We start from the raw sequence: 24,690 nt of genomic DNA on the forward strand, positions 1-24,690 counted from the left end.
GTTGAACTCTATACCTATAGGAAGGTAAACTGGTCACCGTCCTCCTCGTGGATGTTGAATTTTATACATGTAGGAAGGTAAATTAGCCACCGTCCTCCTCGTGGATGTTGTACTTTATAACTATAGGAAGATAAATTTTCAACCAACTACCTCGTGGATGTGGTACCTTATACGTATGGGAAGCAACTTAACCACCGTCTTCCTCATGGATGTTGTACTTTATACCAGTAGGAAGGTAAATTAGCCACCGTCCTCCTCATGGATGTTGTACTTTATACCTATGGGGAGGTGAACTAGGCAAGGTCCTCCTCGTGGATCTTTAATATTTTTTTTCCTGGTAGTGATGGAGGATTGTTAGGTTACTAATTAACAATGACACATTAGAGAAGGTCTTCAGGGTTACAGTAATGTCTGTGTTTTCGGATAATAAAGGGTTTAAAGTGTTGAGAATTTATCTGCTCGGCTATAGGCCTATATAAATATACAGGCCTATAGTCTCGTACCTTGCCCAATTATTCGTAAACGAACAAGTTACATGTTCCGTTCTGCTCATGGATGTCCGTTCTCCTCGTGGACGTTCTGCTCATGGATGCAGGCTGCCCAGTGCTACTCGACCTATGACCATCAGGAGGTTGTGCTATCATAAGGCACAAAGATCAGCACTTACATATGTATAGCAGCTCAGCCCAGACAAAGACATGTATGTTAAAGTAAACAGCAAGCGAAGTCAAAGACTATAACAAACCAAAATATTAACAGGTTGCCCAACTGTTTTCTCAGAAATCACATGTAAGTAGTAACTATAGCATGTCACATTGATCAATACAGATTATCTTATTTACATACCTGGTATACATATTTTCTTTGCATAGCAGACGAACCGCCAAGTCTAAAGAACTTGCCGAACTGTGTGGCTTTCTTTGATATGTCATCGTAATTTCTTTCTCAAGAATAAAAAAAATGTCATGAGAAGGTTTCATAGACATCTAGCGCTTGTGATCTATCTAATATTACAAACAATGACAGCAGATGTCTCAGGATGCTAGTTCAGTCCAATGCTTAGAAAGTAAAGTCATAATTGGGCAATTTCGCAAAATCCGTTTTCATAATCATTGGATCTTTAAGCGATAGAATACAGTAATATTGAAAATATTCACACTTTATGGAGCCATTTTGTTGGTCAACATATCTCGGTTGTGTGATAAACATTTTTTTTTTTAAAGTTCCTAAATTGCTCAAAGAATATTTGATACTAAGATGTTATTACTGGGAAGAAGCTTAGATTGCTTAACATTTATATATAAATAGTACTATATATTTATTAACATATAAATGCTATTATTTATCATGCATAAGTGGCCAGTAGGTGAGAAGTGTCCACCTTGAAAGTTATACACCCAGGTTCAATCCCATATCTAGTCATTTAAGACATAAACATTAGCACAAGGAGATGAGACAGGTACCAGATGAGGTAGGCCTGGTGTATTTTTTTTTTCTCTCAGGGTTAGATGTCCTGACGTAAGTCCTTGGCATGGCAAAGTTCAGTGAGACATCATTGCAAATGTGGTTAGTATTGTTGCTATTGTACCCCCACCTCCCTCCACCCCAAAAAAGAACATAAAGAAAAAACGTCAGCAAACAAGTTAAATGTAGCTTTGTTAATTACAGCAGAGAAGTATGAGTGATAACATTGCAGAGGATAAAAAAGACGTCAAGCCTAAACCTGACAGTTCCTTGTCAGAGGACGACATCAACAAACTCTTCGCTCTTCTGAAGAAAGAGATGCAGGCCATCACAATAATGTAAGTTTATATGTGTTCTACAGGCCTGCATGTTTTTCATTATTCTCCACATATCTTGTGTTTTTTTTTTTGTGAAATCAATTCCTGATTGATGACACCCTTATAAGTTTAAGTTTTGTGTAGCAGTCTTCATGAGTATTCAGGTTGCTTTTGTATGACATAACTCAAATTCAAAAAAAAACTCAACATTGAAATGTATAGACGTATAGTGGTCATTCCCTGGAACTCTTGGGGAATGCAAAATAAAACAGTGTAACTAATGTAAAAAAAAGCCTAGTACAAAAAAAGGAATTCTTTTATGTCTACATAGTTTTATGTCTACATGTACTGATACCAAAAAATTAATGAAACTCATATATAAAGGAAAAGAAAACATCAAAATGATGCCAAAGTCAGATGAAAGAATGTCAAAACTTATTTGCAGATATAATCTTTAATATTTTCTGGATTTTTTCAGTCAAGAGAAAAGGGTATTTAAAAATATTCTTGTATGGTGGGTATTTGGGACCAATTTTTGGTATTTGTCATTGGTGCATAATAATGTTCTAAATAAGGATGTGATGCTTGTAAATTTGTTGTTTATATCGAAACATATGCATTTAACCTAAATTTTATGATAATATTTATGAACATATTAAAAATATAAATATGGTCCAAATTGAGGTTTAATGCATTTGTTAGTTGAAAAGAACAAATTCTGGTGCAAAAATATTTATTAAATCTGTGTTACATCCTCATTTATGACATTATTAAACAAAGACTATAAATACCAAAAGGTGGTCCCAGATACCCACCATACAAAATTATTTTCAAGTGTCTTTCTCCTTTAGAAAAAATTGGAAAAAATATTGAAGACCACTTTTAGGAACAACTTTTCGCATTCTTTCATCTGAACTTTATGTCATTTTTATGTTTTCTCCACCTTTAAGGAAAAAAAAATTACAGCTTTCTTAACGCAGACTGCTATAAAAGGAGAAGTTTAAATTAAGCTATTTGGTTCACTTTTTCAGGGTTTGGCAAAACATATCTAACCTGTGTCTTAATATTATGATTTCAGTACCAGTGGCGCAACAGGTCTTATCACTAGCTTGGTAGTATTAATCACTTACAATACTTTACAACCTCCAGTCATTGGCTCAAATGGCACACTGGAACCATCTCATGAGTTATCTGCCCCTGCCTGGGAGAGGAATAGCTCCCTGGTGATTTTTACGACAAAGGACAGAACTTTTAGCTTTGATTTGGAAAGTGTCAGCCAGGGTGACTCATTTGTCAGTTTTCAAAAAAGTCTAATGAACCAGTTTAAGGAGGACCTAATGGACGTAAACAGAACACTAAGTTATCTGCAAGTAGCTTTGACTAACATATCTGAACATTGTGTTGACAAAACTGGAAGCTTAGAATCTGCTTTGAAAGGTCTCACGGCTTTAAACCAGTCCATAACGGGACAAAACCTGAGACTGGATACTCTTAACATCACGTTGCTTGTGGTACAGAACACCTCTCAGCTACTAAAGATAGATCAACTGGAATTGCTGGAACGGCTGATAGAGAATAATGCCACACTGCATGATGTGATTGAGCATCTGCGCAATCTGGATCAGTCCGTTGAGCAACATGGACAGAAAGCCAACAAAGCATATGACCGAAGTCTGCTGGCCAGTGCAGAGATATATTCAATGGGTGAGTGTTTTGTGACAGTTGAAAGCAGGTGATGTATAGTGCTGGTTTTAGTCCTGATTTCATCCTTGAACATTATACTGAATCTCACCTACAGCCATTAACTAATCCTCAACAAATTCCACCAGTAAAGGATAAATTTCAATGGAAAAGATTGAGTTTAAGAACAAAAATTATAATATTTGACTGAAGTGAAATGTATTGCCTCCTAAGCCCTGACCATCAGTTGTCATTGGTTTCTGTTTCAGGGATATCTGCCTGCTGGGTTCTGTCTGCCATTGTCCAGGGTTTCCTGTTTCTGTTTCAGGGATATCTGCCTGCTGGGTAGATGGTTAGCACGCTAGTGCAGCGTAATGACCCAGGAGTCTTTCATCAATGCAGTCGCTGTGAGTTCAAGTCCAGCTCATGCTGGCTTCCTTTCCGGCCATACGTGGGAAGGTCTGCCAGCAACCTGCGAATGGTCGTGTGTTTCCCCCGGGCTGTTTCCACCCACCACAATGCTGGCCGCCGTCATATAAGTGAAATATTCTTGAGTACGGTGTAAAACACCATTCAAATGAATAAATAAATAAATAAAATACTGTTTTAGGGATATCTGCCTGCTGGGTTCTGTCTGCCATTGTCCAGGGTTTCCTGTTTCTGTTTTAGAAATTTGTGCATCCTGGGTTCTGTCTGCCATTTTCAAGGGTTTCCTGTTTCTGTTTCAGGGATAGCTGCCTGCTGGGTATTGTCCTCTAGTATTGTATAGTATTGTATTGTATGCAGCGTAATGACCCGGGAGTCTCTCACCAATGTGGTCGCTGTGAGTTCAAGTCCAGCTCATGCTGGCTTTCTCTTCGGCCATACATGGGAAGGTCTGCAGCAACCTGCGGATGGTCGTGTGTTTCCCCCGGGCTGTGCCCGGTTTCCACCAACCAATGCTGACTGCCGTCGTATAAGTGAAATATTTTTGAGTATGGCGTAAAACACCAATCAAATAAATAAATAAATAAAATACTGTTTTTGGGATATCTGCCTGCTGGGTTCTGTCTGCCATTGTCCAGGGTTTCCTGTTTCTGTTTCAGGGATAGCTGCCAGCTGGGTATTGTCCTCCAGTATTGTATGTTTCCTGTTTCTGTTTTAGGAATTTCTGCATCCTGGGTTCTGTCTGCCATTGTCCGGGGATTCCTATTTCTGTTTTAGGGATATCTGCCTGCTGGGTTCTGTCTGCCATTGTCCAGGGTTTCCTGTTTCTGTTTCAGGGATATCTGCATGCTGGGTTCTGTCTGCCATTTTCCAGGGTTCCCTGTTTCTGTTTTAGGGATTTCTGCCTTATGGATCCTGTACTCCATTGTCACATTTCCTGTTTCTGTTTTGGGGATTTCTGCCTCATGGATCCTGTACTTCATTGTCACATGTTTCCTGTTTATGTTTTAGGGATTTCTGCCTCATGGATCCTGTACTCCATTGTCATTGGTTTCCTGTTTCTGTTTTGGGGATTTCTGCCTCATGGATCCTGTACTCCATTGTCATTGGTTTCCTGTTTCTGTTTTAGGGATTTCTGCCTCATGGATCCTGTACTCCATTGTCATTGGTTTCCTGTTTCTGTTTTAGGGATTCCTGCCTCATGGATCCTGTACTCCATTGTGATAGGACTACTGATAGAGCTGCCAATCACCTTTTTTTGCATGAAGTGGCTGCTTGTCAACAGAGGGCCTAACCCTGCTGTAATCCCTCCAGGAATGGATCAAGCTGCATCAGTACACCATAACAGAACGTCAGAGACAGTACAGGTAATAAGCCGTCGCTTTTCTTAAAAATCAATGTTGACTGGATTCAGTGCTGACTGACAGGTGTGAATGCAGATTTCAAAATGCACACCATCTAGATTCATGCAAAATGCTTACATGATACTGGTGTGTTGACATGACAATTGTCATGATATATCCTGAAATGTCCAAATGTAGCTTATTCATTCACACAATTGTATTTCGAGAACTAACAACACAAAGTGGAATACCCCCTACTATTTTAATTTATTTATTTATTTGATTGGGGTTTTACACCACCATACTCAAGAATATTTCACTTATATGATGGCGGCCAGCATTATGGTGGGAGGAAACTGGGAAGAGCCTCGGGGAAACCCACCCCCATCCGCAGGTTGCTGACAGACCTTCCCATGTACGGTAGGAGAGGAAGCTAGCATGAGGTGGATTTGAACTCACAACGACCACATTGGTGGGAGGCTCCTGGGTCATTGTGCTGCGCTGGTGTGCTGTAATAGCGGTAATATATTATGGCACTGTTTTGACATTCTCATAAACTTTGTCTGTCAGAATATTTCTTGTTTGTTTGTGTTTTTCAAACTAGAAGATGAATTTCTTTAGCCAGGAATTTAATTGTAAGTTGATGTTTTAACATACAAAAGCCTTGAGAAACTGAAATCTGAAATAAGAACAGTAGCACCCTTTTGACTCTCACATCAGTCAGCTCAGGTCTGAGAATTTGCTGAACTCAGAGGAAAAAGAACAGTAGCTACATTTTGGCTCAGTTACACACAGTCCAATGAGCTCAAGTACCTTGATTGCTAATATCCAAGTAAATAGAACAGTAGCCACTGTTTGGCTCAGTTGCACCCAGGTTCCATAAATCAGTTCAAGTGTCTTGATTGGTAAAATCAAAGGAAATAGAATAGTGGCTATTGTAGAAAACTGGGGTGGATTTCCTCCTGTGGTGCTTTGACCTCCTGTAGTGCTTTGACCTCCTGTCGTGCTTCGACCAATGATACTACTTGTTCAAATCCTGCTCTCGCTTGGCTATGGCATCAAATCAAGAGGTTTTCCAGGCAAAGGTTGGCACTTTGCTCCGGGCAGTCTAATTTCTTTCACATGACACTGGTGGGTGTCATGTCATGACAATTTTTTGAGTACGGCCAAAAATAGTGATTCCAGTCATACTGGAAAACTACAATCATATTTGAATAACAGTTTGTTTTCTTCACCAAATTTCGTCTTTTTATCATGTTTTTTTTTATCTTGTCCATGTTAATAACTTATCAGACTACAAGGAAGTGTCTTTTGATGGAACCTCCATTTCAATCTGAGCCTCAGACAGTGAACCGTAAAATGACTTTCTTTCAGAAACCAGAAGTAAAGACAGATTTCCTAGTCTTGAAGGATGCAGTAACTTTGATAGGAATGGACCGTCGGACTCTCAATTCCTGCATAAAGCTGGTTACTAGTCTGACAGAGGACATGGGGATTGAAGTGAGGAATGAACTGGTTAAGGAACCTGTTGACCTAAAGAATATCACATGGTCAAAGATCATGTTACTGCTGGTAGATAACAATGTGGGAGATGTGATACTAGAAGAGCCTAACCGTCTTCAAGGTCAGAATAAGGTGAAGATAGCCGAGGCAGCCATCAGTAATGTGAGGTAAGCTGGCAGAGCCCAGGGGAGCCCCTCAACCATCCTCAGTTTCTGACAGACCTGCCCTAGTTACTGCTGTAAGGAATACCATCATGAATATTAATTTGTATGACTTATATGCTTATCGGTATAGGTTAGCTAAATAGTACTTGTTCATCTGTTACTGGGTATTAACCGTTAAACTCTTAACCATTAAACATATGCACCTAATGAAACATTAGGTGCATATGTTTAATGGTTAAGAGTTTAACGGTTACTACCAGTAAAAGATGAACAAGTATATTTAGTACATATACGTGTAGCATATAAGTCTCCAATACTATTCATGCTGGCTTCCTCTCCAGCAGTACCTAGGGAGGTCTGTCAGCAACCTGAGGATGGTTGTGGGGCTCCCCTGGGCTCTGCCCAGTTTCCTCTCACATTAATGCTGGCTGTCGTCGTATAAATGAAATATTCTTGAGTACCGTATGGAATAAAACACCAGTAAAATAATAAATAAATAAATATTTTAGTTGATATTATACATGTATGTTGATTTGTATAACTGAAACTTAAATTACATGTACATGTATGTTGATTTGTCTAACCCATGCCTAAATTACATATGCATGTATGTTGATTTGTATAATCCATGCCTAAATTACATATGCATGTATGTTGATTTGTATAACCCATACCTAAATTACATATATATGTATGTTGATTTGTATAACCCAGGCCTAAATTACATATGCATATATGGTTAATGGTTGTTGAAACAGGAACTCAGCATTTTGGGTTTTAGTTGTAATTCCCACCCAGTAGCAATAATCCAAAATTTCCTCTCAAGTGTTTGCTTGTTTAAACTTCAACAAATTGCACATTTTATATGGGTGATGCACCTGTGTATGTTTGTAATTTCAGTGGATCTGTTTGTGATCTATGTTGGACATCAAGAGTCTCAACACCTGTCTGAGAACAAGCTCTTTGACCCTTGTTTGGCCTCTGTGAGGAAGCATCCCATCTTGAAACGACTGTCAGCTACTGGTCGAGTGATGTCCATCAACCAAGAATTCACCAAACACCAGCGAGAACAGCTCAAGAAAGCCTTCAGAAATTTATAATATTAATGTGCCGAGAGTGTAGTTGTCTGCACTTTCTGATTAACGGCTGTGTGCTGTTTCTTTTATTTTTTGGGGATTTGTGAAGCAAGGAAAGTCTACACAGTGGCTTTCTGGTCGCTACAATGTTTACAATGAAGAAAGAATGATTTTGTGAACATTTACTTAACAGGAGTGTATGGAACACTTTTGATGAAATAATTTATGAGTTACATGACAGATGTTTCATGTATGCTTTTCCCTGCAAAAAGGGGTTGGGTTTGTGACTTTCGTTAATAAAAAAATCTGTGTGGTTTAATGTTTTTTTTTTTTTAAACTCAGTAATCAAACCAGGAAGGGCCTGGTGGCAGACAAGGTGTGCCCAATGGTGTTATTTATTGCAGCTGTTCAAGACAACACTACTTGTGGAAATTGTTCACGTGAAGTTGAACTTTGCGTTTTGTACAGAAGAGTATTTATCTATTCTATTGAATGTTAAAGTGTTAGCTAGGTTGCTCTAAAGTTTATATTTAATGTTACATTTTTATGATCTCTTACAACTCTTTACCTTGGAACAGGCTCCTGTTTTGATTTGACTTCTCTATTAGCAGGTGGTTTACTCTTATGGAGTTAGTCAGTAGGCCCTATATCTCCAAACGTACCTGCTGTGGTTACTGTGTACATCCAGTATAAAGCTTACTTTTGCTTTTCAAGAATTTATTGTGAATGTTTTACGTTGTCAAATCAAGTGACATCGCTTTATAATGGACCAACCAGAAAAGTGATTTGAAAATTGTAGGATATGAAATAGTGCCATCGTAACAGGAGTTAAACTGTTGTTATTTTGAGAGATATCTAGTTCAGTGTGGAAAACATATTGTAATGAGAACAATAAATGTTGCAGGGAATTATTTGAAACCGTCATTAATCGTTTATTTTTGCGAAGGCTGGAGGTGGGTTGAAGTTTTATGGGTACTTTAAAAATATACGAAGAGAAAGAAGCAAGAATTTATGTTGAAGATGCTTATAAACTGTTTTTTTTTTTAATTTTATTTTAGACAAGATAGCATACACTGTTCTTCCATGTAGTTAGTGCATTCAAGTTGTATTTTATTTGATCTCAAAGCATTCACCTTGAAGTGGTCTGCATGTTTTAACCAAAGCTTACAACTCTGTATTGAAGAATTATTTTATAGCTTTTGATTTTAATGGTTAATTATTATTTTATTTGGTGTTGACCTTTCCGTCATGCCGCCCAGAACTTTGTAAACAGCCACAAAGGAATCATTTTCTTTGCAATGTACAATAAGCGTGATTTGATTTGTTATATTGTTATTCAAGGGTGTTCATAAGTGGGTGGTCTCTGAGCAGAACTATTTGAAAGCTAACACCACCAAAAATATGTCTCCCAAATGAAATAAATATCTTACAAACCAAAAAAAAAAAAAATAAATAAATAAAACAGCTTCCAAATTGAATGAACTTTGCCCAAACTGAATAAGCACCACAGTTCCCGATAGAATAACCATCCCCCAAGCAAAATAAACACCTCCCCACTCCCAAACGGAATAAGCACCCTCCTTCCCCACCCAACTAACGGAATAATCATCTCCCGCCTAAAGCTCTAGTGTGAAAGAAGCAACTTCAACGAGTTAAGCATCCCGAGAGCAACTGTCACCTAGCACCCACCTGAAATAGGGGATCGGATTTACCTGAGTACATGTGAATGACAAACTAATCGTCCAATTCGGGTTTGGAGATGCTTATTGAGTATGGGAGATTGTTATTTGATTTGTTGGATGTTTATTCAGTTTGCGAAATGTTTTTCTCATATTTGGGTTTGCCTTTCATACACAACTGGCGGACTAATGGCGTTCTGAGGTCATGTTCACAAAACTTCGTAAATCAAATTTCTTGAAACTTTTATCCCATGGGATATTCTCTCGGGTATAGCGCGTTAAGGCATCGTGACTTACGAGAAAAATAACGAAAGAATTGATCTACGTAGTTTTGTGAAAATGAAATCAGAACGGCAGATGGTAGCTTTCCCCTCTGCAAGGCATCCAGAACTGCATCATATGTCATTTGAAAGCATGCATCAAACACCGTAAACATTGTGCACATTGCTGATCGAGTGCTAACAAAAAAGTATGATTTATGTAAATGGTATACATGTAGAAATTTTCTGCGGAGTTAATGGTTCGTTTTCACACACTTACAGGTGTATCAGTTAAATGTACGTTTTAAAGGTTTGTTACAACATGCTTCAGTATATTAATATTTTGCAGCTTATAGCTTTTATCTCGTGAGACATAACTGTCTTATCAACACAGCGTGAATGTAATGGGCATTTGTGTGAACTACACAGGGCTGTATTCCATTTTTGGGGTTATATCGGCGAGAATCGCCAGAGACCCATAATAGAGGCATGAAAAAATGTGAAGAAATTGCCGAAAGTAGTTTCACCCAAGTATGACGTGTCGGTGCACTTAACAAACTAGACCGTGTGTTATGATTAAACATTAGCTTACTTTCGTGATGTGTCTTAATTGTTTTATTGGGATTTATATGGTATGATTATACATTGAATAAACATTTTAATTATGTTGGGATTCGTGCTTTCATTTCTTATTCGTTTAGTTTCGTGTCACGAAAGGTTATCGAATGCGCTGGTGCAATTTGAGGATCGTGACGGTAAATGTCAAATACTCGTCGGTATATTTTTGATTGCCTCGGATAGCGTATATAGCGAAAAGAATTACACCATGTAAGGTAGCCAACGTTCAAGTATTTAACAGTTCTTAATAATATTAAAGCCTACCTTACCGCAATCGAGATCTTTGAAAGTCACCAAAATGGTGAAAATAAAGAATTTGAAAGCTATCAGACGACGGGTACGCCATTTGACCTTGACCCCTGTCCTACAAATAAGGTGCGTGCAAAATAAATGCGATTTAAAATTAGATGATACGCTTCTAAAATTAAAACAGAGCGTACTGTATACGCATGACGATTTGTGTGTAAGCCTAAATTTCAGAAAGCTATCGCGTACATGCGAGGTTTAAAGCAAACAGTCCTTTCAAAATCGAAAGTAGGTCTCCAGAGTTGTTAACTGGCGCGACACTCTCCACAACGTGTTGGTTGTCAGAAACTGCAGTGTAGTGTTTCGTCATATGCTTTCGGCATACTAACGTCATATTGTACGTATGTGTATCACTGCATGCGCACCGCGCTGGAATCTTGTACAGTTGGAAGAATAGAACTCAGTGTGTCAACTAGTACATCTGCCTTCCTTACCTTACTACTTAATTAATTCATATCCATCTTACGGATATACCATATCTTGCGGTAAGCAAGAACCTTACGTCCATACACTATGACTTCACGCCTGCTTCGGCTGCACTCGAGATGGCTTGTGCGGGGATTGATGCACTTGTCTCATTCTCACCAACTCTCGACGAACCGACCATACCCTGGCCGCACTGGAAAAACGTCTGTTTGAAAATTGCCTGCGTGCTGGTGACACAAAACATGCTTCAGCTGATCGGAAAAAGGCTATTCTCTTACATTCACTCGGAGCTGAGGGACAAAGAGTGTTCTGCACACTGCCCTTACAAGGTGAAGACTCCGACAGTTCTTGCTCGAGAGAAATGGCTACCCTCTAGATACATTTCGCCCACACGGTAAGTGTCAGTGTAGAGCGTAATGGTTTTCTTATGAGAGCTCAATTTCCCAATGAAACTGTTGACAGTTATATGGCTGCCTTCCGTGAATTAGGTTGTAACAGCTTCTACATGTAACTTTATTACTTTCTGTAAGGAAATGTTAAGCTTATTGAAAAAATAACAACAACAGAACGCATGTTGCTCGAACTCGATATCAAATTAAATAAGGCGATTAAAATTGCTGGTCAGATTGAATCTGCTCTAAAGGAGGCAAAATCTGTCTCTGGAATTTCTGACCCTGGTAAAGTTTGTGCAGCAGTTACTGGTACCAAACTTAAGGGGAAATTTCGGCACAATCAAACAAACAGAAAACCAGTCCAAAGGTTCAAGAAAGTTCTACCGCTGTGGATCTCCAGCCACCTGGCAGACTTTCCAAAATGTCTTGCTATGGGGAAAACATGTCAAACTTGTGGAAATAAAAATCACTTTCTTTTTTAAATTAAAGAACATTTCACTTGGTCGATGGAAGAAATATGGTGTCTCCAGTGGCTTTCATCCCTAAGAAATCAAGCCAGAACTGTCCCCTGACTATCTTCTCCCTGTTACCGGATTTGTCCGACTAAACAACAAACCTACAAACTTAAGGGTTTCCGGCTTCGTGTACGCAAGAAAGTGAAATATTCTTCAGTTCGGCGTAAAACACCAATCAAATAAAAAAAAAAACAAATCGTGTAGCCAACTGAAAGCATGCCTGTTTGCCGATGTACACGCCAATGTAAAGCTTAATGTGTTAGCTTTCGAACGAACGCTGTTTGGTTGAAATTGACTATTTTTCCCTGTGTGATGTCCAGTTATGTAAAGTTGAGTCTTCTGTCTTTGAAATTGTGTACCTTGTGATATATATATATTAGGTATAATTTGCATTCGGAGGATTCTGCCACCTATGGCCTCCATTGAACCAGCGAACTACATTAACGACTATAGGCAACCTGCTCAATGCCTTTGGTGTGGCAGTCTCTTTTATAAATAGGTATATGGTCAAAAGGGGGACTTTTTAGCGCCAATAACAGCTTTAAAGGGCATTATTTTCTGCTTGCGTCTACAATAATGATTGTGATTAATAAATATTGTACACACATTTAGCAGTAAAATAGCAAACTCAACACTCAACTATGCATTTGTATCCTGTAATCCTTCTATTTTTCAGGACATATTAATCTGAATTAATTAAATCCGAAAATTAAAATTCTCAATTTTTCAGAAAAGTAAAACCATTTACATCTTATCAATTGGATGTACTAACCATGTGGAAAAAAGTATTTATCTCTGTTATAATTACAGTGTGTACTGGTTAAAAAGAGCCAAGAAGATGTCCCAAAAATAGAAGAATTGCAAAGTGTGAGTTCACAGCATGGGTATACTGTTTTAGAGGCCTATCCTAAATGGACGAACAAAATTATTTAAAACTACTGATCACCACAGGGGCTTTATTGAGAGCCTCGCAAAAATAACTAATAAAAAGAGCTTTACTTCCGATGTTAAATTAGACATTAGTGACAAATGATAGTTGTAGTATGTGACTAAATAACATACTTTGGCTTGAAATTGTCAATAAATTATTATGCTCGTTTGCTGTATGTCTGCGTGTATGCACACTCCCTAGGAACTTCAGAATTTGTAGTAAAAATGAAGGCAACTCTTATTATTCAAGAGACACACTTTAGAATTTTTTTTGCAGACACTTTGCAACAGTGGAAAATATTGACTAAAACATATCAAACTCACATTTTTAGATTTATTACTGTTTAATGAAAACACTATGTAATGTTAATAAATATCATGAAAATGTCGGGTATGCTCATTTTTCACCCATTCAAACCCATGATGGATGGTCAAGAATCTCAGCTGTGATCTTTTAACATGGGGTTCAAAATTTCAGGTAAAGGTCAAATGCTGCTGCACATACGTGCCTTGCTGACCGAGATTTTAAAAACATGGTAGCATAAGGCGACCTGCTAAATACAAGCCTATTTTTCGACTTCAGTTCAGATTTATAGGAGAATGGTGATGTAAAGGCAAGCAGCGATTACGGCAAAATGTCTGTAAATATTTTAGCTTTCAGAATTGCTATATGTGTACTCAGGACGAATCTAACAGACAGGCATCGGAATAGAATGAGGAGGTAGCTCTTTGTAAGCATTATATTGCAATCTTGACTGAGGTCTACATGACAGAATGCCGGTGAAAACAGAAATCAGACGGGAAAATGGAAGTATGAACCACTGAAGTAAACTTTCCTCTTTCCCAACACTGTGTATTCTAATATTATGTTAGCTGTAAAAAAGCTGAGTTTAAACAACTGAACAAATCAAAAATACTCTAACTTGCCTAATCTTTATCATTTGTGGTAATCTGCAGTCTGTTCTAGTTCTGATTTTAAACAAACAATGAGCCTAAGAGCATTTAATTACCTGACAGAACCAATCTGAGAGACTTGACCTACCGCTTGGAAAAATGAAAGTAATGAAAACACGGCTGTGATGAATGCATTTCCAGCTGGTTTACCCATTGGTGCAACTGAGACCGCTGTTGAATGTCGCCATTCTATTTATATCTATCAAACAACTATGGTGGATGCTTTTGACAGCTAACCGCCAAGCGTGAATTGAATTGATAAGAAATTTATGGTGGCCAGAAGAGAGAAAATTAGACGTGACAGTTTAAAGTAGGTATAGGTGAACTACATCGCATGATGAACTTAAAACACCCACAGTGGGTAATCTGAACCGGGGCTTGATTACAGACAGATGTTATAATGGTGGGTTTTCAGTATCAGGTAGAGTTGACACCAGGCAGATAGAATTACTATAGTCTTGCTGGACAGATGCCACTGGTTAATAGGGCTCATCTGCCTTTCCCTGGAGGGGCAGGGTGGATAAATACAGCCATCAAGGGTGCATGTTAAGAAGGGCGGGGCGCTGAAGATGTGACATAATACATACACAGCATTGAAATATCTAGGTCAACTGTAATATCTAGGTCAACTCTAAAGGTGGCCGAATGATTAGGGTATTCCTCTAGAAGTTGAGAGATCAAACCAGGTCAGTTCATACCGAAGACTTTAAAAATGGTATTTGTTGCTGCCAGATTTTCTTCATTTTTGAGGGAGAATTGACTTTAACACCTTTGTCTTGGTGTTTCTTATGTAACCCGATATCTCCAAACCTTATTTAGTAGCTCGCCAAATTCCTCGAATTCTGCATTTTCTCAGGATTTGACTCAGGATATAACGAGATTCAGTGCCATCGGGTTACACAACGAACACTGCTACTGCAGTGTTAAACTCTTTAACAACCTCATTAGACCAGCTCATTTCAGCTGCAAATCTACTTACTTGTGAGGATACAGGTGGTTCTTCAAAGAAATGTAGGAATTATTCATGAGTGTCCCATCTGGGTGACAGCATAGAGCGAAATCTACAAAAGAAAACTTCACAGAATCGCACCAACAGGCAGACCGGAGACTAAATTCTGACATGCATACATAAGTATCATGCTTTGCGGGAGTACTTGTGAAATTAGCGACATTTTGTTATGATCAAGACCAAGATTCATCACCGGAAAATTCACAATGGAAATTATCTGTATCCTACATATGCATGTAACACCTGTACTAAACAATGACCGCATTGATTGATTTTATACTTTGTTTTTTACCTAAAGTAGAATAGCAGATGTGATGTCAGGACCTTCAAAGCATATGGAAGTGTCTGACAATGAAATACATGTATCCATCTGCAGACCAGTGAAAATACTGGCTGGAGTAAGTTCATTCACTGGTTATGCGATTTCAGTGTTTTAAATGTCCTTTCCGCCTATACGTGGGAAGGTTGTCAGCAACGTGTGGATGGCTGTGGGTTTCCACCAGAGTTCTGCCCCGTTTTTTCCCACCATAATGCTGGCTGCCGTCGTATAAGTGAAATATTCTTGAGTATGGTGTAAAACACCCATGAAATAAATAAAAAATATCAATGGATTCTCTGATGATCAAAGCCTATGGTTTGTTCAAAAACATGTCACCTAGTATTCAACAATGGGGTGTCAACAGAAATATGAATATCACTTTACATGTAAGTAAATACCTATGCCATGTTTTTACACCAACTGGCTGAGTAAAAATCTGCATGTAAATTGTGTGTATCCTTGTACTGTTGTGAGTAAATATTCACAATGAGATGAGATGTATGAGATGAATGAAAACTACATCAATATGGTGCTATGTACATGTATTATAACCAGTTTCACTTGTTGTGAATTGACATGCCAAAAAAATCTCTCTATCAAATTGATATACAATATATAGGAAAAGTTTCTGAAAGCAACATGTAACTTGTAATTTAGAGTTTTGGGAAATAAAATCTCACCAACGAATACTTCAGAATAAGCCCAAACAACAGCACTTCAAACAAGACTCTGTCTGTAGACTGTGGACTACTTACCAATGAAGTAAGCACTCCTACTGGATAGTCTAGCACGGGTGACCACATCTGGTCCCACCAGGCTAACCAAGGCTTCGTACATCTGGTTATGCAGCATATGATGCCTCTCATCTTCAATCAAAAGTAAATAATAAATAATAATAAACAATCTTCTCTATCAGTATTACCACAGGAACAATCTTCAACAAATATAAACCCTGCTGACTGATTATTTCTTGAAATTTCTTTTTACATTTCGTTTTTAATCTTTCATCTTAAAAAAAAATTTTTTTAAATAGCAATTGAAAAATTTCCAACTCTTTTCACAAAGGTTCACACGATTTTTCCATCACCATGGAAAAATCGCATCACAACTACATGTATTTTCTATGAGAACTAAAATAATATACTTTATTTCACCTGAAATTTCATCTATGACAAATCTATGACAAATTTACTCATCTTGCGCGTGCCTGAGACTTCTATTGACCTTAACACAATGTCTTGAGGTGTCTTTACAAGGTGGGCTACTGGAAAAAGTGTGTTGGCACCAAAGAAATATTCTACCACATTTACCTGCCTTTAAAAGTGCACTTTTTAAAGAGAATTTTTGAGATAAATACAGCATATGTACTCTGATAGGGCACTTGTGTGTCTGAGCCTGTCAGTTATTACTCACCCATCCAACAATGAGAAGATGGTGCCTGAACTTTATACAGATTATTAACTCTCTCTTTCGTCTCTAATATAATAGCTGATTGGAGCATCTCCAAACTTTTCTCTGTTTTGCATTTTAGGACTTCATCATTCATACCTGAAATTGAATTGCGATGTTTGTAGCTTTGCACTGACATGTATTTAAAAATCAATAGAAATGACTTGAAATTATAGCTTAAAACAAAAGACAACACTAGACCAAATGTATATACATTGAGACCACATAACTGATTTTTGCATAAAGGTAAGGAAACTCAAGCACACTTAAAAACAACACAGAGTGCCACCATGTTATTAATTTAACTTATCAGGCTTATTTCTCTAACCCAAGAAAGTAGCTGTTTCCGCTGGAGTGATTTGAACCCTGTTTTGTCTTTTAACCATAGACGTGCGAGGTAAACATTGCAACATCATGTTGCCGGTTTCTCTAACATGGCGTATCCCATTCCAGACTAAAAGTTGACGTGTAAAGATATCAAACATTATATTATATAGAGTCAACATATATTATTTGTGGTTTTTCCTTCTATAAACCTTAAAATATCTCTACATTCTAAACCTTAAATTGCTTAACACATATTTCTCTATCATTTAAGTTATAAAGTAAGCAATGTGATACACATACTACATGTATATATTCCAACACAAGGCAGCTGATAAAAGGAACATGAAACAAAACAAAAAACCATTCCTTCCTTATATGAATGTCTAGCAAGTTAACAGCAACGACATTTTAACCTTTTTACGTGGAAGTAAGGCATGAACACCTCACAGTCGCTGTACATATCAAATTAAATGTATTGGTTTAAAAATAAACACAGTTTTGCCACATTATAATAGGGTAGGCATTACAACTGGGCTCACAGATGTATATGGATCATCATGAACAAATAATCATAAATACTAAAGGCAAGTAACAAATTTCTTTGAACCTGGGAAAGATGCAAGAGCTAACCTCAGGAAACAAATACATACTTTTTTTAAAAGTAACACAGTGAGAATGGCAATGCAAACAACAGACATACATGTATACTTACTATGTACCCGACTGAGAAAAGATGCAGAGAAGACTCTCTCAGCAAAATTAATAGGGTGTCTTCCAATAAAGGAGAATGAACACAGCAACTCGGTAATATGGGGGATAGAAAACTGATTGAACTTCTGCTCAAGATAATCTTCAATACACATAAAAAGTTGATAATTTCTCGGGGCATAGCTGAGGTATCCAAACGTTCTGAGAATGGAGTAGGCTTGAAGAGGTTTGTAATCTTTGTAGTTCTGCTGAAAATGTGCAGCAGCGGTGTCCAAGATACAGGGAGACAGAAAGCGCTGACTTCTGCTGTACTCCATCACCAGAGCCAATAAGTTTGTGTCCAGTTTCACGTCTTTTGCTGGGATGTAACGCTCCAGCGCTTTCACCAAATTAGCGTCATAAAAGTTAAACTTGACAAAGCCGGCAAGAACATTTGTCAACTGGGCATCAGTTATCATGTGGAAATTCATAAAAACCCATTTTCCAAAAGCTGTTAACACAGATCTATTTTCACTTTTCAATCTTACCAAACAAGGCATGATGTGGGCTACATCTTCCCCTGTTAACTTCCACCAACACCGTAAAAGATGGCGATCAAGAATTTTAATGAGGTGCTTTTGATTGAGTGGCAGGGATCGGTATATACTCGTAATATTATTCTCATTCAGGTCCCCAGTCCGCATACCTACGTGAGCCCAGATTTTCTCTATCAGGTCCTGCTCAGTGCTTCTGTGTCTCAGCAGGTCATTACTTATCTTACACAAATCATCCAGGTCAAACTTACTTTCTGCCAACCTGTTTTCTATCTCGGTGTTTATTGCAAGAACACACTGTTTACTAAAGTTATCGGACGAGAGGTAACACTTGACTAGACCGATAAGTGTCTCGTCAGACAAACAGCTGATGTCTCTGATGACAGTGTCATAGAGCTCGTTCATAACTGCAGTCCTGATGAAGTTGTCAATGTCATCCCCATCCCATGCCACAGAGGTTTCCCGAAGTTGAGAAATCCGTTGCAGGGCAAAGGCCGCTGAGTATCCAGTAACTTGATCAGACGGAACTTCTAACAACTTAAACACCTGCTTCACAGTCACACAGTTTTGTAAGTTGAGTTTAAAATTCTCATCCTGTTCAGTCAAGCTTTTCACACTGTCCGCACAAGACAATATCTTGGAAAATGGTGAGAACGTCTGAGATGCTCTCTTCACAATGATTGGCAGCTCCTGGATTTCCAGTCCATCTTGTCGTATCAGGGATGAGAGGCTCAGCAGCTTCTTTTCTCCTGTAACCCGTGTTGTAGAGTCATTCTGCACACTCCTCACACATCCAGCAGTCAGAAACACACCACGCCTATGCTCAGGCAGGGTGCGACAGCAGGCAGCTACACGAGCCAACCATCGTAAGGTCAAAACAGAGTTGTTCACCCCTGAATGAGCCATTACATAAACCTAAAGAAAACAAAAATTCAATTATCAATAAAAATGCTGACCATAACTGTGCATCTAGTTGATGTACAAAACAGCTCCCTTGATACCATTCAAATATAATACAATTCTACTAAGGGCTCTCTGATAACATGACGGCTACTGGAGGACACTGATTCCTTAAATTTGAATCCATATATAGTCAAATGATAGGTACCAATGTTGATGTAGTCATTCATTTTCAAGGAAACCCTTATGAACTTCTTGCTGCACACATCTGTCATATATCCTAATATGATACGGATAGCCCGTACTCGACAAGTAGTCTATAAGGCCATCCATGAAGTAAGTGACGCGCTCAATGGGAGAAACAGGAGTGAGTGTGCTTTATGTCAAATGTATGTACAGGTGAGAAACCTGAATAATACAGTACAAGTATGTAGTCAATAATGTTTCGAGGGATTTATATCTTGGGGGTAGATACATGTAGTTCAATTAAAATAGTAAAGTCCTACTCTCTTCAATCCATATGGGAAATCAACATGTGCAGCTGTGTTAGAGTAGATTTAAAGGTTCACTTCGTTTTGCAAATTGCTCTGTGGAATGGACCGACTGGATTTTGCAGTTCAATGATTAAACGTAATTTGAGGCAGGTACATGTAAATATCAAAATTGTTGAAAATAGATCTTGACTTTAATTTAATTGAACTAGGGCGCAGAGGGACAATTTAAAAGTCAGACAGAATTGCTGCACGGTACCTTAGACACTGTCATTTATGCAAATTTCCACAGATTAAGACAAGTATAGACATGGGCCTGGGTAGCCCAAGATGGCTACTTCTACTCCTCTCTTTAAATTTAGCTGGTATCGTAGCCACAAAGGCAAGCATTTGTAAACCATACACTGATTCACACCATGTCCCATAAATCCTTTCCAAACAATGGCTGCGGTCCGAAACTGATGTCAACTTTTGCTCATACCTCTCAGCTCGCCAAAGTTGACACCACTTAAGCATTGCAGCAATTGTTTAGAAAGAACCTATTGGACATGGTGTGAATCCGTGCATGGTTACCATTGGTTCCCCCTGTGGCTACAATACTCCGCCAGCCCAATATAAAAAGAGAGGAGTTGTAGCCAACTCGGGCTAGGTTACTTTGTTTGTTAGGCTAAAAATTTCCTTACCCCGAACTAAACAAACTTGGCTTCTTTCCTGTCGGTGTTCAGCCGAGTCCGTGTTTCTTGTCCTCGCTACTGCTCTCCGTCGGGCGACTAATTTTTAGATTATTCACATTACGAAATAGTCAATTTTACATAATGCAGTTGTATAAGCCAAGGGCGTGTTGTTGTTGTAGTTAAGATGACGAGGGTTGCTATCCCAATTCAACACCCTCAGTCCTTTTCATTTGACACAAATCTACACTATTTCCGAACACAAGTAATTTTAACCATCTAGGAGTGTTTCTTTATGCGAAATGACAGGAGACCACGTGCATGTGTTGTTTTCCTTCCAAAACTTAATGCCTCTTGTCTTCCGGAAGTGATGACACAGTTGAGGTACCATTGCCAGCAGGCGTCCTTATCCAGACCGGAAAACCTCACCAGGTTGGCTTCGTGCCGTGTTCGAAGGGTGCCGTTAATGTAACAACCCAACAAATATGGAATGTTAAAGCTAAAAGTGTTACTTCAACAGATTAGCAAAAGGGCATCCAGTGCTTAACGTCATGTTTTCGAAAATGTATGAGCGTTTTTCGTGAACCCCAATCCGACATACATGTATTATTGAATAACAGGTTAATTTGTTATTAGTCCAACAACCGACTGTTTTATAAGTGTAGCTTTTTAATCAACCCTCTTCTGCTGACTGGAAAGAGAAAGTGCTTGAAGACCTGAAAGTTCCGGTTGGGAGGGAACTCAGCAAAGCCAGTGGAGACCTATGACCATCAGGAGGTTGTGCTATTATAAGGCACAAAGATCAGCACTTACATATGTATAGCAGCTCAGCCCAGACAAAGACATGTATGTTAAAGTAAACAGCAAGCGAAGTCAAAGACTATAACAAACCAAAATATTAACAGGTTGCCCAACTGTTTTCTCAGAAATCACATGTAAGTAGTAACTGTAGCATGTCACATTGATCAATACAGATTATCTTATTTACATACCTGGTATACATATTTTCTTTGCATAGCAGACGAACCGCCAAGTCTAAAGAACTTGCCGAACTGTGTGGCTTTCTTTGATATGTCATCGTAATTTCTTTCTCAAGAATAAAAAAAATGTCATGAGAAGGTTTCATAGACATCTAGCGCTTGTGATCTATCTAATATTACAAACAATGACAGCAGATGTCTCAGGATGCTAGTTCAGTCCAATGCTTAGAAAGTAAAGTCATAATTGGGCAATTTCGCAAAATCCGTTTTCATAATCATTGGATCTTTAAGCGATAGAATACAGTAATATTGAAAATATTCACACTTTATGGAGCCATTTTGTTGGTCAACATATCTCGGTTGTGTGATAAACATTTTTTTTTTTAAAGTTCCTAAATTGCTCAAAGAATATTTGATACTAAGATGTTATTACTGGGAAGAAGATTAGATTGCTTAACATTTATATATAAATAGTACTATATATTTATTAACATATAAATGCTATTATTTATCATGCATAAGTGGCCAGTAGGTGAGAAGTGTCCACCTTGAAAGTTATACACCCAGGTTCAATCCCATATCTAGTCATTTAAGACATAAACATTAGCACAAGGAGATGAGACAGGTACCAGATGAGGTAGGCCTGGTGTATTTTTTTTTTCTCTCAGGGTTAGATGTCCTGACGTAAGTCCTTGGCATGGCAAAGTTCAGTGAGACATCATTGCAAATGTGGTTAGTATTGTTGCTATTGTACCCCCACCTCCCTCCACCCCAAAAAAGAACATAAAGAAAAAACGTAAGCAAACAAGTTAAATGTAGCTTTGTTAATTACAGCAGAGAAGTATGAGTGAGAACATTCCAGAGGATAAAAAAGACGTCAATCCTAAACCTGACAGTTCCTTGTCAGAGGACGACATCAATAAACTCGTCGCACTTCTGAAGAAAAAGATGCAGGTCATCACAATAATGTGAGTTTATATGTGTTCTACAGGCCTGCATGTTTTTCATTATTCTCCACGTATCTTGTGTTTTTTTTTTTTTTGTGAAATCAATTCCTGATAGATGACACCCTTATAAATTTTGTGTAGCAGTCTTCATGAGTATCCAGGTTGCTTTTGTATGACATAACTCAAATTGTCAACATTGAAATGTATAGACGTATGGTGGTCATTCCCTGGAATTCTTGGGGAATGCGAAATAAAACAGTGTAACTAATGTAAAAAAAGCCTAGTACAAACCATGGAATTCTTTTATGTCTACATAATTTTATGTCTACATGTACTGATACCAAAAAATTAATGAAACTCATATCTAAAGGAAAAGAAAACATCAAAATGATGCCAAAATCAGATGAAAGAATATCAAAACTTATTTTCAGATATAATCTTTAATATTTTTTGGATTTTTTCAGTCAAGAGAAAAGGGTATTTAAAAATATTTTTGTATGATGGGTATTTGGGACCAATTTTTGGTATTTGTCATTGGTGCATAATAATGTTCTAAATAAGGATGTGATGCTTGCAAATTTGTTGTTTATATCGAAACATATGCATTTATTTTATGATAATATTTATGAACATATTAAAAATATAAATATGATCCAAATTGAGGTTTAATGCATTTGTTAGTTGAAAAGAACAAATTCTGGTGCAAAAATATTTATTAAATCTGTGTTACATCCTCATTTATGACATTATTAAACAAAGACTATAAATACCAAAAGGTGGTCCCAGATACCCACCATACAAAATTATTTTCAAGTGTCTTTCTCCTTTTGAAAAAATTGGAAAAAATATTGAAGACCACATTTAGGAACAACTTTTCGCATTCTTTCATCTGAACTTTATGTCATTTTTATGTTTTCTCCACCTTTAAGGACAAAAATGTTTAAATTTCTTAAAGCAGACTGCTATAAAAGGAGAAGTTTAAATTAAGCTATTTGGTTCACTTTTTCAGGGTTTGGCAAAACATATCTAACCTGTGTCTTAATATTATGATTTCAGTACCAGTGGCGCAACAGGTCTTATCACTAGCTTTCTAGTATTAATCACTTACAAAACTTTACAACCTCCAGTCATTGGCTCAAATGGCACACTGGAACCATCTCATGAGTTATCTGCCCCTGCCTGGGAGAGGAATAGCTCCCTGGTGATTTTTACGACAAAGGACAGAACTTTTAGCTTTGATTTGGAAAGTGTCAGCCAGGGTGACTCATTTGTCAATTTTCAAAAAAGTCTAATGAACCAGTTTAAGGAGGACCTAATGGACGTAAACAGAACACTAAGTTATCTGCAAGTAGCTTTGACTAACATATCTGAACATTGTGATGACAAAACTGGAAGCTTAGAATCTGCTTTGAAAGGTCTCACGGCTTTAAACCAGTCCATAACGGGACAAAACCTGAGACTGGATACTCTTAACATCACGTTGCTTGTGGTACAGAACACCTCTCAGCTACTAAAGATAGATCAACTGGAATTGCTGGAACGGCTGATAGAGAATAATGCCACACTGCATGATGTGATTGAACATCTGCGCAATCTGGATCAGTCCGTTGAGCAACATGGACAGAAAGCCAACAAAGCATATGACCGAAGTCTGCTGGCCAGTGCAGAGATGTATTCAATGGGTGAGTGTTTTGTGACAGTTGAAAGCAGGTGATGTATAGTGCTGGTTTTAGTCCTGATTTCATCCTTGAACATTATACTGAATCTCACCTACAGCCATTAACTAATCCTCAACAAATTCCACCAGTAAAGGATAAATTTCAATGGAAAAGATTGAGTTTAAGAACAAAAATTATAATATTTGACTGAAGTGAAATGTATTGCCTCCTAGACCCTGTTCATCAGTTGTCATTGGTTTCTGTTTCAGGGATATCTGCCTGCTGGGTTCTGTCTGCCATTGTCCATGGTTTCCTGTTTCTGTTTCAGGGATATCTGCCTGCTGGGTATTGTCCTGCAGTGTTGTATGTTTCCTGTTTGTTTTTGGAATTTCTACATCCTGGGTTCTGTCTGCCATTGTCCAGGGTTTCCTGTTTCTGTTTTAGGAATTTCTGTATCCTGGGTCTGTCTGCCATTTTCCAGGGTTTCCTGTTTCTGTTTCAGGGATATCTGCCTGCTGAGTATTGTCCTCCAGTATTGTGTGTTTCCTGTTTCTGTTTTAGGAAATTCTGCATCCTGGGTTCTGTAGGTCATTGTCCAGGGTTTCCTGTTTTTGTTTTTTTTTTGGGGGGGGGGGGGGGGTCCTC

At 38.1% G+C, this 24,690-nt stretch overlaps 3 protein-coding genes across 7 annotated transcripts in view; 2 read left to right on the top strand and 1 right to left on the bottom strand.

Annotated features, from left to right (window-relative positions):
* On the top strand, nucleotides 1–7,997 carry LOC135482372 (uncharacterized). The gene is made up of 6 exons (XM_064762322.1): nucleotides 1–789; nucleotides 1,672–1,802; nucleotides 2,860–3,485; nucleotides 5,076–5,254; nucleotides 6,605–6,890; nucleotides 7,798–7,997. Exons 2-6 carry the CDS (start codon nucleotides 1,678–1,680, stop codon nucleotides 7,995–7,997), a joined length of 1,416 nt encoding a protein of 471 aa, XP_064618392.1. The 5' UTR covers nucleotides 1–789; nucleotides 1,672–1,677.
* Nucleotides 1–20,988, bottom strand: part of LOC135461599 (FAST kinase domain-containing protein 3, mitochondrial-like) — a 38,568-nt gene extending 17,580 nt beyond the window's left edge. Inside the window, exons 1-5 of one of the 2 annotated variants that reach the window (XM_064738768.1) lie at nucleotides 20,473–20,988; nucleotides 17,870–19,313; nucleotides 16,795–16,929; nucleotides 16,137–16,247; nucleotides 15,033–15,114 (exon numbers count right to left, since the gene is read on the bottom strand). In XM_064738768.1, the coding sequence (XP_064594838.1) occupies nucleotides 15,033–15,114; nucleotides 16,137–16,247; nucleotides 16,795–16,929; nucleotides 17,870–19,304 (1,763 nt within the window). In that variant the 5' untranslated portion in view covers nucleotides 19,305–19,313; nucleotides 20,473–20,988. Of the gene's footprint in view, nucleotides 1–15,032; nucleotides 15,115–16,136; nucleotides 16,248–16,794; nucleotides 16,930–17,869; nucleotides 19,314–20,472 lie in introns of those variants that run through there. The other variant, XM_064738767.1, reaches the window with a different exon arrangement.
* Nucleotides 7,205–24,690, top strand: part of LOC135461601 (uncharacterized) — a 24,915-nt gene continuing 7,429 nt past the window's right edge. Inside the window, exons 1-3 of one of the 4 annotated variants that reach the window (XM_064738770.1) lie at nucleotides 7,205–11,656; nucleotides 22,275–22,408; nucleotides 23,444–24,069. In XM_064738770.1, the coding sequence (XP_064594840.1) occupies nucleotides 22,284–22,408; nucleotides 23,444–24,069 (751 nt within the window). In that variant the 5' untranslated portion in view covers nucleotides 7,205–11,656; nucleotides 22,275–22,283. Of the gene's footprint in view, nucleotides 11,657–21,039; nucleotides 21,396–22,274; nucleotides 22,409–23,443; nucleotides 24,070–24,690 lie in introns of those variants that run through there. The other 3 variants (XM_064738772.1, XM_064738771.1, XM_064738769.1) reach the window with 3 other exon arrangements.

The sequence above is a fragment of the Liolophura sinensis genome, chromosome 1, assembly GCF_032854445.1.
Source record: "Liolophura sinensis isolate JHLJ2023 chromosome 1, CUHK_Ljap_v2, whole genome shotgun sequence".
Taxonomy (NCBI): Eukaryota; Metazoa; Mollusca; class Polyplacophora; order Chitonida; family Chitonidae; genus Liolophura; species Liolophura sinensis.

What these genes read in the sequence shown, in the direction of transcription:
- LOC135482372 (XM_064762322.1), top strand. Translation starts at nt 1,678, where the DNA reads ATGAGTGATAACATTGCAGAGGATAAAAAAGACGTCAAGCCTAAACCT. An exon ending in TGCAGAGATATATTCAATGG is followed by an intron (nt 3,486 to 5,075) that starts GTGAGTGTTTTG and finishes TTTCTGTTTTAG; the next exon opens with GGATTCCTGCCTCATGGATC. An exon ending in GATAGCCGAGGCAGCCATCA is followed by an intron (nt 6,891 to 7,797) that starts GTAATGTGAGGT and finishes TTGTAATTTCAG; the next exon opens with TGGATCTGTTTGTGATCTAT.